The following is a 15903-nucleotide window of genomic DNA, read 5'->3' as shown; positions in this document are numbered from 1 at the left end:
TCTGCTGCTTCCTGTGGGGCTGTGGGTGGATTAAGAATGTGGACTGGGATGAGTGTATGTTTATATATATCTGAATTTTTGACATGTCGTGGCTTTAAGTATACAGCATGGGCCAGAGGGAATGTGCTTGTTTATGCAGCAGCGCTTGTTTCAGGGTTTGCATTATTGTTTCCTCATCAAAAGATGGCAGTCGTGTTCTCTTCACGTCGAAATTAATTTCACCTGCCAGTCGCTGGTACATTGAGAATTAAATGTAATGTCCCTTATCTTTCTTACTGGTTGTGAAACTGCATTTGCATTTGATTCGAGTTAGTTTGTCCTTTTATTAGATTTTATTAGTCATTTGGAATGGCACTACACATTTTGGAGTTGCAACAATGCAGAACACTTTTAGCTTCCTGCTCATACATCTAACTGTGTTAGAAGTTAAAATATAACTCATCCAAAATTTCAGTGCTTAAAGGAGATGTTCACTTCAAGAACAAAAATGTACAGATAATTTTCTTGCCCCCTTGTCATTCAATATGTTCATGTCTTTCTTTCTTCAGTCATAAAGAAATTTTTTGAGGAAATCGTTTCAGAATTTATCTCCATGAAGTGGACTTCTATGGTGTTCAAGCCCCCGAGTTTGATCTTCCAAAATGCTGTTTAAATTAAGATTCAAAGGGCTCTAAACAATCCCAGCCAAGGAAGAAGTACCAACCCAGTGTTTACAAAGTGAACAAGCAAAGAAGATCAAACACCCTTTACAAAAAAGGTAAAACAGCGATGTAGGATGATTTTGAAGTTGGAGGAAAAATTGAGATGGGAATTCTTTTGACCTACCCTAACTGTCTTGAACTGGAATACAGTTTACACAGAGCTTAAAAAGTACATGAATTGTCTTTATTCTCTTTTTTTTTTTTTTTTTTTAAGAAAATAACCGATCATTTCACTAGATAAGACATTTCTTTCTCGGCTGGGATCATTTAGAGCCATTTGAAGCTGCATTGAAACTGCTTTTTGGAAGTTTAAACTCATGAGCACCATAGACTTCCACTATATGGAAAGAAATCCTAATGTTTTCAAAAAACATAATTTCTTTACAACTGAAGAGAGAAAGACATGAACATCTTGGTTGACAAGGGGGTGAGTAAATTATCTGTAATTTTTTTCTTATCTGGAAGTAAACTTCTCCTTTAAAGACATTTCTTATTTTGTATAAATGTTGAAACCAGTTGTGCTACTTTTTTAATTCTTTAATGAATAGAAAGTTCAGAACAGCATTTATGATAAATAGAAATGTGTTTGATTAATTTAACGCATACTTGATGAGGAAAATTATTGATTTATTTAAAAAAGAAAAATAAAGTCTTACACACCCCAAACTTTTGAACAGTAGTATAGATGGGACATCAACTTTTTTTTTTTTTTTAAAGTAAACCCTGGGTAATAAGTTGTAAGCTTTGTATGGCTTAATATAATGTAAATTATGTCTTTAACTGAAATATATAGTAGAAAACCCGTGAGAATTTTACATTTATTTAAAAAAAATTCACATTGTTTTATACATATTTTAGACTATGGGGGCGCCATTATTTTGATGATGTTAAATGGTTGCATTCGGTGAACTACTGGCACTTCCCATCACTATTTTTACCACAAAACAACTCAGAATACAAAACTCAGAAAATAAAATACTGATACGATGCCACATTGTGCGGCTTTTGGTTAAAATTTTCAGTCAAAGGGCAATAAGAGAGGTGATGGAAGTCTTCACTGCTTTCCTAGCAATAAGAAGAGAAGAAAATAATGAAAAGATGCCAGTGGACAAATAAAACTAAAGACCAACGTCTTTGCTCTCTCCACTTGAGCCCTGATGCCTTTGAGGCTTTTAGTAGACCACAGCTACTGAAAGAGCTTACAAACTGAAGAGACAAGAAACGCTAGATGCCATCCTGGCAGGATGTAAACATGTCAGCGCTTGTCATGACGCCGCAGTCACTGAAGCAGTTTATCTGTGCTGATTTCACTTGATATCCAGGGGCATTTAGGGGAAAAATCAATGGTATCATTTGGTTTAAGCCTACGCTTATATCCATCGCCACCTGTAAGCTCTTTCAGTAGCTGTGGTCATCATTGCAGTATTTTATTTTCCAAGTTGTGTATTCAGAGTTGTGTTGCGGTAAAAATAGCAACAGGTAGTGCCATCAGCTCACCGAGTGCAACCATTTGACATCGTCCAAATAATGGCGCCTCCCATAGTCCAAAATATGTATAAAACAATGTGGATTTTTTAAATAATGTAAATCCTTCATGGGTTTTCTACTGCATATTTAAGTAAGAGACATTATTTACATTATATTAAGCCATAGAAGCCTTAATACCTAGGGTTCTCTTAAAGTAGTTAATTTGCATATCTTTGATTCATTTGTTTTTAGCAAGGAAGCCAATTCTACATTAGGTTCTTTTGTTATTGCACTGCAATTCCAAACTAGCAAAAAACCTCCTGCCTGTTACCTGTCTCACAAAACCAGAACTCTGTGATCTAAGATTTCTGTGTTTCCTGTGATGAAGTCCTTGATCAAAATTACCTTATTTATTAAACTGTCTTTAACAGTAAGTTAAAGCCACTTTAAGTGGCTTCTAGAATGTTTCAATTATATATGCCCAACATTAGTGCTATGGGATTTCATGCACATATTCTGTTGCCCTATATCATGTTTACAGGTGCAGAAGAAGCCTGATATGATGAAAGAGGAGCTTCTTAGTGATGATGCCCATGAGAACGACTCTGGATTCTGGACATCCATAACCAGGTACAAAGTGTTGCCAGTTTAATTCTACGGTAGCTCTCACTTAGAGTATTTGTCTGTTAATGGTTCTTTCTTTATCTCTTTCAGAGGATTTACGGGTGGTTCAAAGCCAGAAGAACCCAAACAGGAGAAAGATGACGTCATTAACATTTTTTCTGTGGCCTCCGGTCACCTGTACGAGAGGTTCCTCAGGTAAACAGCTGCTTTCAGTTAGATTTTAAAATGTCAGCATTGCTAATGAAAATGACTTTCAATGTGAAGAAAATTTGCAAGTGACTTAAATACACTTGATGTTGCATATATGTAACCCTGGACCACAAAACCAGTCTTAAGTAGCACAGGTATATTTGTAGCAATAGCCACTGATTTTGTTTTTATGGCAAAAATCATTAGGATATTAAGTAAAGATCATGTTCCATGAAGATATTTTGTACATTTCCTACCGTAAATATATCAAAACTTAATTTTTGATTAGTAATATGCATTGCTAAGAACTTCATTTGGACAACATTAAAGGTGATTTTCTCAATATATTTATTTAAATTTTTTTTTGCACTCTCAGATTCCAGATTTTCAAGTATCCTATCCTATCCTAATAAACACATCAATGGAAAGCTTATTTATTCAGCTTTCAGATGATCCAGTTCCAATTTAAAGAAATTGACTCTTATGAGTGGTTTTGTAGTCCAGGGTCACATATAAAAGAATCAGAATAAAATCTCCCTGCTTTTATTCAGTAAATCCAGTAAAACAATTTTGATCAGTTACATAAACATATAACGGCTTAACAGATCATTCATGAAAATTTATTCAAATAGTTATGAATGTCATTGGTATTAAAGCTTGATGATTTAATATTCTTAAACTACTGGTCTGTTCAGCAAAACCAATATATTTTTGTTTATCAAATATTCTTGAAGTGATCCGTCAGGACTGTCGTTGTTTGCATAGACAAAAAAAATGTTAGCATGGAGCCCTGTTCATGTTCTCAAATGAATCGTGACATTTCTGCTGTGACAAATATATGACTTTAATATTATTCTTGTGCAGCAGAAATTGCTACACCTTTGACATGTAATGCAGACAAGTTCTCTTGTGTATATCCTTATTTGATATTACAAAATGACACGCATATGTCTTCTAATTTCACATATTAAGAAAATGCAATAACTTTTACGTGACCATCTGGCTTGGGTCACATCTTGACTTTTTGTGACATTTTCCTTCTTATATATAGTTGTGTTTAGGCCTGTTTTTAAATGCTGATCTCTGTAACTTGCTATGTCTTATTAGCGGCAATGTTATTGGTTGTGTAATGCAGCTCAGTTTAGAAGGTCAGTCGCATAACTCTGTCACTGCAGGCACTCTGTGTTGAGCTTTGGCCTCTCTCTGTCTCTGCAGGATAATGATGCTGTCTGTGCTCAAACACACCAAGACACCCGTCAAGTTCTGGTTCCTCAAAAACTACCTGTCTCCAGCTTTTAAGGTATTGGATTCAAGATTGAACATGATGGCATTGCTATCAGACCCTTATGTCATATGTATTTTGTGTAATATATTTTATATTTATGTTCACAATTTCGGCATTGACATCAAATAATTAAATTACATTTTAGTTCAAATATTTCACAATATTGCTGTTTATGCTGCGATTATCAAATAATGCAGCCTAATTACACAATATATATTAATTTCTATACAAAATCTTTCTTTTCTTAGAATTTAAAAAGAATGGATGTAACTAATTAATATAAATACTTTTTATAGTTATATTATTTACAATTTTCTTTAGAAATGATTCTAATATGCTGATATGGTGCTCAAACATGTCTTAATTTTATTAACTGCTTAATATTTTTGTGGAAACTGTGATTGTTTGATGTCTGAAAAATCTCGCAATTCTGACTTTTTCTTCAGATTAAGGGGATACACATAATGTCAGAATTGTGAGATATAAATTTGCATTTACAGGTTATGAAGTCAGAATTGCAGGATATAAACTCAGCTTTTGCCAGTTGTAATGACCAATTCTGATGGGGACAAAAAACTTTTCTTAGAATTGCAAATTTATCTCTAGCAATTCAGACTTTATTTCCTGCAACTGAGAGTTCATATCCCGCAAGTCTGACTTTATAATATGCAATTGTGAGATATAAACTTGAAATTACTGTACAAGTTATACAGTCAGAAATGCAAGATATGAACTCGCAGTTGCAGGAAATAAAGTCTGAATTATGAAATAAAAAGTCTAGTTATAATGTCCAGTTCTGAGGGGAAAAAAGACTGATTATTTCTCAGAATTCCGAGTTTATGTCTTATAATTCTGACTTAAATCACAATTGCATGTTATAAAGTCAGAAATGCGGGATATGAACTCTAGTTATAATGTCCAATTCTGAGGGTGAAAATATGTTATTTTCTCAGAATTGCGAGTTCTGTGCAGTTCTGAGATTTTTGTTCTTGCAAAAAAAAATCAGAATTGTGAGTTTGTATAATGCAATTCTGAGAAAAAACTCGCAATTCCCATTTTTTTATTTTTTATTCAGTGGCGGAAATAGGCTTCCATAAAAAGGGATAATTAATTTGACTTTATTTATTTGAAATATAAATATTTTGTGACATTATAATGTCACTTTACTGCATCCTTGATAAATAAAAGATTTAATTAATTTTTTTAAATCTGCTTGTGTGTGTGTGTGTGTGTGTGTGTATATGTATATGTAACATTTTTGTCTATCTTTTGTAGGAGTTTATTCCATATATGGCAGAGAAGTATGGTTTCCAGTATGAGCTGGTACAGTATAAATGGCCACGCTGGCTTCACCAGCAGACAGAAAAGCAAAGGATCATTTGGGGATATAAGATCCTGTTCCTCGACGTGCTCTTCCCCCTGGCTGTGGACAAGATTCTCTTTGTAGATGCGGATCAGGTACGAAAACAAAGCAATGCAGTTGTGTGGCACAAAATCCTGTCTCTAGTGAGCATTAAGCACAAGTCTGCTCTTATGAGATTTATCTTGGAAAGTCTGTGTACAGACAGATCTCCCATTTGTAGTAACTGGAATTGCACAGCAGTTGTTTTAATCTGGGGTGTTTGTTATGCAAACTGGAGAGAGTATCATGCACATTACACATCTGATGATACACTGCTGCCACCTCTGGGTAAAGAAAAATACAGCTGGAGAATAAATGTAAACAACGACAATAAAAAAATATATTGTAATATGCAATGGGCAATTCAGGTTTTAATCTGAGCAATTTCATGTCCTGATACCTTTATTTTGTCTGTGCATACAAAGACACACAGTCTTGGATTGATAAATGTTGTCATGCTTTTACCCACAGATAGTTCGCACAGATCTGAAGGAGCTGCGGGACTTTGATCTGGAGGGAGCGCCGTACGGTTACACACCTTTCTGTGAGAGCCGTAGAGAGATGGATGGATACCGTTTCTGGAAGTCTGGCTACTGGGCCAGTCATTTGGCAGGACGCAAATACCACATCAGGTAAGGATAGTTCGCTAATATTGTTGTCTGGCATTTTTACCTACCTCACTTTTAATGATGATGCATACCAAACAACCCAGTTTTTTTTTTTTTTTTCAGTTTACATCTCACAATTCTGACTTAATTACTTGTAATTGCATGTCATAAAGACAAAATGGCGGGATATGAACTTGCAGTTGCAGGAAATAAAGTCAGAATGGCAAGATATGAACTTGAGTTATAATGTCTAATTCTGAGGGGAAAAAAAGATTGATATGTTCTTAGAATTGTGAGTTTATATCTCACAATTCTGACTTAATTACTTGCAATTGCGTGTTATAAAGACAAAATTGCGGGACGTGAACTTGCAGTTGCAGGAAATAAAGTCAGAATTGCAAGATATGAACTCGAGTTGTAATGTCCAATTTTGGGGGAAAAAAGACTGATGTTCTCAAATGTATCAAATGGAATTGCAAGTTTACATCTTACAATTCTGACTTAATTACTCGCAATTGTGTGTTATAAAGACAAAATTGTGGAATATGAACTTGCAATTGCAGGAAATAAAGTCAGAATGTACTCAAATTATAATGTCTAATTCTGAGGGGGAAAAAAGACAGATATTTTCTCACAATTGTGAGTTTATATCTCACAATTCTGATTTAATTACTCGCAATTGCGTGTTATAAAGACAGAATTGCGGGATATGAAGTCAGAATTGTGAAATATGAACTTGAGTTAGAATGTCTTATTCTGAGGGGAAAAAAAGACTGATATGTTCTCAGAATTGCGAGTTTATATCTTACAATTCTAAATTTAATTACTTGCAATTGCGTGTTATAAAAACAAAATTGTGGGATATAAACTCACAAATGCTGGAAATAAAGTCAGAATTGTGAAATATGAACTTGAGTTAGAATGTCCAATTCTGAGGGGAAAAAAAGACTGATATTTTCTAAGAATTGCGAGTTTTTATCTAACAATTCTGACTTAAAACCTTGCCATTGATGTATTATAAAGTCAGAATTGTGGGATATGAACTTGTAATTGCAGGTAATAAAGTTAGAATTGCGAAATATGAACTCAAGTTAGAATGTCTAATTCTGTGGGGGGAAAAACACTGACATTTTCTCACAATTGTGGGTTTATATCTCACAATTCTGACTTAATTATTCGCAATTGCGTGTTATAAAGACAAAATTTCAGAATATGAACTCACAGTTGCAGGAAATAAAGTCAGAATTGTGAGAAATAATCTCGAGTTATAATGTCCAATTCCAAAGGGGGGAAAAAAGACTGATATGTTCTCTGAATTGCGAGTTTATATCTCACAATTCTGACTTAATTACTCGCAATTGCCTGTTGTAAAGACAAAATGGCAGGATATGAACTTGCATTTGCAGGAAATAAAATCATAATTGCCAGATATGAACTCGAGTTATAATGTCTAATTCTGAGGGGGAAAAAAGACTGATATTTTTAGACAATTGTGAGTTTATATGTCACAGTTCTGACTTAATTACTCGCAATTGCGTGTTATAAAGAGAAAATTGCAGAATATGAACTCACAGTTGCAGGAAATAAAGTCAGAATTGTGAGAAATAAACTCGAGTTATAATGTCCAATTCCAAAGGGGGGGGGGGGAAGACTGATATGTTCTCAGAATTGCGAGTTTATATCTCACAATTCTGACTTAACTCGCAACTCTGTGTTACAATGTTTATATATCGAGTTTATGTCTCACAGTTCTGAGGTTTTTTCTAGCAAAAAAAGTCAGAAATGTAAGTTTGCATAATGCAATTCTGAGAAAAAAACTTGCAATTACCTTTTTTATTTAGTAGCAGAAAACCGGTTTCCATAGAAAGAACATCATTTTTATCTACCTCACTTTTAATGATGATTCATACCAAACAACCCAATTTTTTCTGTTTAAAATGCCACAGTAGAGTCCAGTAAATCAAATGATTTGTCTTCTGTAGAGCTGCTTTACAGCTGAAATTGAATTTGTTTCATAACTGAAAAATGTTATTTTCCAGTTTATTACTGTGAAGCTGCTTTGAAACAATGGTTATAAAGCTCTATATAGATAAATAAGACTTGATTTGGTTTTGCATTCTCCCCAGTGCTCTATATGTGGTCGATCTTAAGAAGTTCAGGAAGATCGCAGCTGGAGACAGACTGAGAGGCCAGTACCAGGGTCTGAGTCAGGACCCCAACAGCCTGTCCAATCTAGACCAGGTGGGCTGTTCTTTCCTTCACAGAAAAAGCTTTATCCGTGTGTAGTGCAACATGGGTCATTGGTGTTTTTTTCTCCTCTCAGGATCTGCCCAACAACATGATCCACCAGGTGCCAATAAAGTCACTTCCTCAAGAGTGGCTTTGGTGTGAGACCTGGTGCGATGATGCATCGAAAAAGAAAGCCAAGACTATAGATCTGGTAAGTCTATTCCTCTCAGTCTGCAAACAATGGTTGTGAATTCCTGTTAAACTAATGTTTTGATTTTCATGTTTGTTTGTTGTCAGTAATTAATACTTGGTATTTGTTTTAGTGCAATAATCCACAGACAAAAGAGCCTAAGCTGCAGGCTGCTGTGCGTATAGTAGCAGAGTGGAGCAACTATGACCAGGAACTAAAGAGAATCTACAACAACTTCCTGGGGGAGAAAGAAAGAGGCACCACAGGCAGCTTTCAGCAAACAGACAGAAAACACCCAGGTGAGACCAAACTGTCCTTTTCTTTTTTGTGTCTCCTGGAAGTTATTTTGAAATGCTGAATTGCACTTTTCACAATTATGGTACAAAATATCACTTTAAATATGTTGTTCATCCACTTAGGGAGAAAAGAGCTACAATACAGTACAACGTCTATATACAACTGAAATCCCTTACATATATGTGACCCTGGACCACAAAACCAGTCTTAAGTAGCATGGGTGTGTTTGTAACAATAGCCAAAAATACATTGTATTGGTTAAAATGATTTCATTTTTCTTTGATGCCAAAAATCATTAGGATATTAAGTAAAGATCATGTTCCGTGAAGATATTTTGTAAATTTCCTATCGTAAATATATCAAAACTTTTTTGATTAGTAATATGCATTGCTAAGAACGTAATTTTGACAACTTTGATTTTCTTTGACCCTTATGACTGGTTTTGTGATCCAGTGTCATGTGATTTTTTTTTTTTGTGCTTTTATAGTAAGCATTAAATAAATAACAAAAATAAATAAAATGTATCAAATGGGAACATAAGTTGTCACAAATACAAATAATGTTGCTTTGTTTTAATAGAGGAAAATTCATGTAATTAACAGTAATTTAACACTTTTTTTTCTTTAAATGAATTAAAAATCTATTCAACATATATCACAAATATCACGTTTTTGTACACTACAGTTTAAAATTTGGGTTTCTGTGATTAATTGTATATTAAAAAACATGCAACTGCATTAAAATTATATAAAAAGGATACTGTGAAATATAACATTTTTAAATACCTTCTTTCTATTTTATTATAATTTATAGTGTCATTATTTCTGTGATGGCAAAGCTGAATTTTCAGCAGTCAATACTCTAGTAATCAGTGTCATATATCATTTTTCAAAAATCATTCTAATATGCTCATTGGTGATCAAGAAGCATTTCATATTATTATCAATGTTGAAAATATTTTTGTGGAAACTCAAAAGATTTCCAGGATGATTTGATGAATAGAATGTTCTGAAGAACTGTGTTTTTTAAATAGACATCATTTGTGACATAATTGTCTTTACTGTCTCTTTTGTTCAATTTAATGCATTCCTGCTAAATATAAAAGTATTAATTATTTTCAAAAATATACTGTTCACAGACTTGTGAACAGCAGTGTACGATTTTAAATCAGAGGATACAGTTGAAAAGATCGAGATCTCTGAGCTGGAACATGCCTGTATAATTAAAGGAGAACTTCACTTCCAGAATGAAAATTTCCTGATAATTTACTCACCCCTATGTCATCCAAGATGCTCATGTCTTCCTTTCTTTAGTCGCAAAGAATATAAGTTTTTTGAAGAAAACATTCCATGAATTTTCTCCATATAATGGACTTCAGTGGTGGCCAATGGGTTGAAGGTCCAAATTGCAGTTTCAATGCAGCTTCAAAGGGCTCTACAGGATCCCAGCCAAGGAATAAGGGTCTTACCCAGCGAAACGATCGGTCATTTTCTTTAAATACAAATTTATATGTTTTTTAACCACAAATGCTTATTAGCATTGCACTAGCTCTGTGATTCACATGCACGTCTTTATACATTGCATAATCACATTGGAAAAGCCACGCACGGTTATTTCTTCCTCTGTGTACTCCATCTCATTTTCTCTTCCGACTTCAAAATTGTCCGACAGGGTGTTGGACTTTCTTTGCATGTTCGCTTTGTAAACACTAGGTCGGTACTTCCATCTACGTCATGCATGACCTTTCCAACATGACTGTAATGCAATGCATGAGGTCGAGCTAGTGCAAGACAAGCATTTGGCAGATGGTTTCGTTCGATAAGACACTTATTTCTCAGCTGGGATCGTGTAGAGTCCTTTGAAGCTGCAGTTTAGGCCTTCAACCCGTTGGCCACCATTGAAGTCCACTATATGGAGAAAAAAATCCTGAGACGTGATTCTCAAAAACCTTAATTTCTTTGCAACAGAAGAAAGAAAGACATTAACATCTCGGGTGACATGGGGTGAGCAAATTATCAAGGAATTTCCATTCTGGAAGTGAACTTCTCCTTTAATTAATAGTATCTAACATCTCTGCTTTTATAAAAGTCTCTTTAGAAATGTAATTGAACACCAACGTTTTGCCTAATTGTGGAAAGTGCTGAATACCTTTTTTATAATGATTTGCTTAATTTGAGTCTCTTTCTGCTTTTCCTCACTCTGTCAGGTGGTGACACGCACTCAGAGCTTTGAGCAGATGCTCTGCAACCGAAGAACAGGGGGCTCTGTTCAAAGAGTCATCTTTTCTTCACCCTTTTTAAACCAAGCCTATCCTCCAGGAATGGGTTGACATTCGTGCTGAACTTGACTTGAACAGAATTAATGCAAAATTCCCTCTTTTTGTATCTGATTGCTTGTGGACGTGTTGGGGTTTTGGGTAAACGACACAAGCAGAGGACATCTCCTCTATCCAGGCACTTTTGATGTTTAACTCGCCTTGCATATGCCATAAACAATACCAGTTCCACTAGGGCAAAAAAACAAAAAAAACTAGTGCAGTCTCGACTGGTCGAGATAGTTCCATAGGGAATAACATTAATTGAACGAGAAACTGCATGTGCGCGATTTTAATATTAAAGCAGATTTGATAAATGCCCCTCTTAGCTGTAATATCAGGCACTCATGGAAATGATTATTAAATCATGAAACATAAGATCCAGACTGTTCATTTAAAAGCCACCGATGGTGTTGAAACGACACGGCAACAAAAAGATGTCATAATAGTTTAGACTTTAAAGCCAGATCATTTCCTGTGACACATCACAGTTCAGTTAGAGGCTCTGTTTAAAAATTCAGATCTTTTGGTAAACATTCTGAAACTTCTGTTTCCATATACTGTTCAAATTGCGTCGCTTTTCAAAGAGACACATCAAAAGCACTTTTAACTCAGGAACAAGCTATTCGGTCGATTTAGTCACAGCTTAAGAATTTTTTCCGTTCCGCAGAGGGAAATTTTAATTTACTGAAAAATCTCTGTGGGCATTGAAAGCTCCAGTAGTGTTGTCACAGCCTAATGTTGGTTCATGGTTACTCTACATTAAAATGATTCATAATGGCAGGCAGTTAATGAAACTCAGTCAATGGTCCTTTTAGCCCTACAGGATTAGAACGATGTCTTTGGAAGATTACGAGGGAGAAGAAAAACACCATCTTCCTTCAGAGACGCTGCTAGCAGGTAATTACAGGCTGCTGTTTAAATTTAGTTTCTGTTTGTTTTTCTATCACTGGATTTCAAAAGTTTTCTGTGGTAATGCTTTTGTAAGTTTGAGAATGGCCTCTGTTGACCACTAATTTCAAACATTTGATCATAACCCATGGGCTGGGACTTTTTTTTTTTTTTTGCATTTACGTAATATAGATACATGCAGAATTTTCATCTCTGGTTATTACCTGGAAATGGCCAATAGAGTGTGTATAATGTCAGGTTTTAAAGTGAAAGGAAATGAAAAGCGGGGCTTGTACAGTGCCTTGTGCTTCGTTCTGTTTGAGAGGTACATTACAGTGTCTTGTGGTTTATCTACTGTTCTTTTACTGAGTACACTTAATATGGGGAAAAATTACTGATTTAGTCAACACTTTGATCCTTTGGAATTTCTGTAACATAAATTGTGGGATGACAGTGTTTTGTAATAAAAGATGTACCAAATGGAAGCGAATAATTCAACTGATTTTTTTTTTTAAACACTACTTTTGCACCAGATCACTCTCACTTTCTTGCAATGCTTTATTCTACCAAATGATGGCAGCACAGTCCAGTAGTGAAACTGTGACCATACTATACTTTAGAGAGAGAGATTGATGATTATTATCTTTCTTTTAGAGACTGTCTTTGGCACTTAAACGTCCCCTAGTTTATCATGAAACTGAAATAAAAAAATTTAACACGAGCAAACCCAAACATTTCTTCAGCGTTTGCATAGACAGATGTGAAAAAAGCAAGCTATGAGATCTGTTTTTAGTTTTTCTAGTACAAACTGTGCTTTTCAAGACAATATTGGAGATTTAAGTGGTATAAGTGACCCTGGACCACAAAACAAGTCATAAGGTTAAATTTTACAAAACTGAGATGTATACATCATATGAAGGCTCAATAAATAAGATGTATCAATTGATGTATGGTTTGTTAGGATAGGACAATATTTGGCCGAGATACACCTTTTTGAATATCTGAAATCTGAGGGTGCAAAAAAATCAAAATACTGAGAAAATCACCTTTAAAGTTGTCCAAATTAAGTTCTTAACAATGCATATTACTAATCAAAAATTACATTTTGATATATTTACAGTAGGAATTTTACAAAAAATCTTCATGGAACATGATCTTTACTGAATTTCCTAATGATTTTTGGCATAAAAGAAAAATCAATAATTTTGACCCATACAATGTATTTTTGGCTATTGCTACAAATATACCCCAGCGACTTAAGACTGGTTTTGTGGTCCAGGGTCACATATATGATCACATGTCATTGTAAAGTGTACATCATTTTTATTATGCTCCGGAGAAGTTCATATCAAATTGTTCATAAGAGCTTGTTCATGCAGCTTTCTGATGAAATTTCTTGTTGTTTGGATAATACGTCTCACATCTGCATTAAGAAGGTATGATATTAATCTGTTCTTCACCAATGTATTTTCACTGTTACTTCTTCCAAGTTCTTTTCAGTTTTGACATTAACTAGATTATAATACTAGACTTCCAAATGATCTTGAATAATGCAGTTAGCACACAAATTAAAGCTCATTTTGCCTTGGTGATGAAGTCAATTAAAAAGCTCAAACTCTCGTTATTACACAATAAATGTGTCCTTGACTCTGATCAATGGTTTAATGAATTGTGAAGGATGCAGATGGTTAGATTTTTAGATTTGACACCAACAACAAAGTACCATGGTATTACTATTATTTTGGACTCTGTACCATGGTAATGCACCATGAAATACATTTTTGAAGAATTATGTACAGAACATACTAGTGTACATTCATGTTCATCATCAGCACCATAGTCTTTTACTACTGTTCGAAAGTTGTTTTTTGTTTGTGTGTTAAAGGAATACTTTTATTCAGCAAGGACACATCTATTCATCAAAGAATGTACAAAAAATATTATCAGCGTATTAGAATAATCGCTTAATGATCGTGTGATACTGAAGACTCTGCCTTGCCAACACAGGAATACATTACATTTTAAAATATACTAAAATAGAACATAGAAAAAAGCAGCCTTGATGAGCATAAGAAACTTCTTTCAAAACCTTTACAAAAAAATCGATAACACTTAACAATGAAGGTTCATTATACTAAGGTTATATAAACATTAGTTACAGTCTAGGTCAAAAGTTTACATACACCTTGCAGAATCTGCAAAATGTTCATTATTTTACCAAAATAAGAGGGATCATACGAAATTCATGTTATTTTTTATTTAGTACTGAACTAAATAAATTTCACATAAACAACCTTTACATTTAATCCACAGGAAAATAATCCTTCAGGTCCCACACATTATTTGGTTTTTCAGCATTTTTGTGTATTTAAACCCTTTCCAACAATGACTGATCTTCAAATTAAAAAGTTTTCACCCCCATGCATCGTGTTTCCTTCTGAAGCATTAGTGAGCGTTTGAACCTTCTATAATAGTTGCATATGAGTCCCTCAGTTGTCCTCAGAGTGAAAAGATGGATCTCAAAATCATAGTCATTGTTGGAAGGGGTTCAAATACACAAAAATGCGGAAAAACCAAAGAATTTGTGGGACCTGAAGGATTTTTCTGAAGAACAGCGGGCAGTTTAACTGTTCAGGACAAACAAGGGACAAAAAAATAAATCATTCAGGTAACAACTCAGTATTAAGAATCAAGCGTATGTAAACTTTTGAACAGGGTCATTTTTATAAATTATGTCACATGTCATAAATGTAAACGTTGTTTGTATGAGATATCTTATGCAGGTCAGTGCTAAATAAAAAAAAAAACAACATGCTTTTTGTAATTCCTCTCTCTTATTTTGGTAAAATAATCAACATTTTGCAGATTCTGCAAAGTGAGTAAACTTCTGAACTCAACTACATTAGTTAACATGAACTAGGAATGAACAATAATTCTACAGCATTTAATAATCTAGTTTAGGTTAATTTCAGCATTTACTACTAATGCATTGTCAAAATCACAAATTGAGCTTGTTAACATTAGGTAATGCACTGTGAACGAACATGAACAAAACAATGGACGACTGTATTTTATTAACTCCCTGGTGAAAAAACCAGCTAAAACCAGCCTAGGCTGGTTGGCTGGTTTTAGCTGGTCATAGCTGGAAGGCAGGCTGGTTTTAGAGGGGTTTTGGCCACTTTTCCAGCCTGGCCAGCCTTATCTGGTCAGGCTGGGAAACCACCAGCTAAAACCAGCCTGGCCAGGCTGGGAGACCAGCTTAAACCAGCTACTTCCAGCTTAAACCAGCTAAGACCAGCCAACCAGCCTAGGCTGGTATTAGCTGTTTTTTTCAGCAGGGCTAACATTAACGATATATAAATAGTATAATACATGTACCTTATTGTAAAGTGTTACCAAAAAAATCTTATCGACCCCAAACATTTGAACGTTAGTGTAGCCTACATCTCTCTACCACGGTATTTTTGTAGAGGAAAACAAGGGTTACTTTATTATAATTTCGGGTTTCCCTTTAAATAGTTAGTGAGAAGTTTACAGTGGTGATAACAGAAGCATAAAGAGTTAACGCTTCTATTTACAGCGTAAGAAAAAACAAAAAGTTTGTCAATATCAATTGAGAGCAGAGCAGTGGAGCCAGAAAGAGGATCATTTACATGTAGATGATAGTTTTAGCCTGGATCCATTCTTTCTCCCTTTCTCTCTGTCA

At 34.6% G+C, this 15903-nt stretch overlaps 1 protein-coding gene across 1 annotated transcript in view; it reads left to right on the top strand.

The window, feature by feature from the left end:
- LOC141344503 (UDP-glucose:glycoprotein glucosyltransferase 1-like) overlaps positions 1-12878 on the top strand; it is a 58316-nt gene extending 45438 nt beyond the window's left edge. Inside the window, exons 12-20 of the mRNA XM_073849387.1 lie at positions 2710-2798; positions 2883-2987; positions 4197-4281; positions 5542-5724; positions 6140-6300; positions 8403-8517; positions 8600-8716; positions 8829-8994; positions 11199-12878. Of these exons, the coding sequence (XP_073705488.1) occupies positions 2710-2798; positions 2883-2987; positions 4197-4281; positions 5542-5724; positions 6140-6300; positions 8403-8517; positions 8600-8716; positions 8829-8994; positions 11199-11224 (1047 nt within the window). The 3' untranslated portion in view covers positions 11225-12878. The remainder of the gene's footprint in view (positions 1-2709; positions 2799-2882; positions 2988-4196; positions 4282-5541; positions 5725-6139; positions 6301-8402; positions 8518-8599; positions 8717-8828; positions 8995-11198) is intronic.
- The last annotated feature ends 3025 nt before the right edge of the window (positions 12879-15903 follow it).

The sequence above is a fragment of the Garra rufa genome, chromosome 10, assembly GCF_049309525.1.
Source record: "Garra rufa chromosome 10, GarRuf1.0, whole genome shotgun sequence".
Taxonomy (NCBI): Eukaryota; Metazoa; Chordata; class Actinopteri; order Cypriniformes; family Cyprinidae; genus Garra; species Garra rufa.
Note: the sequence above shows the minus strand (reverse complement) of the source record. Positions and strands in the feature narration are given on the sequence as shown.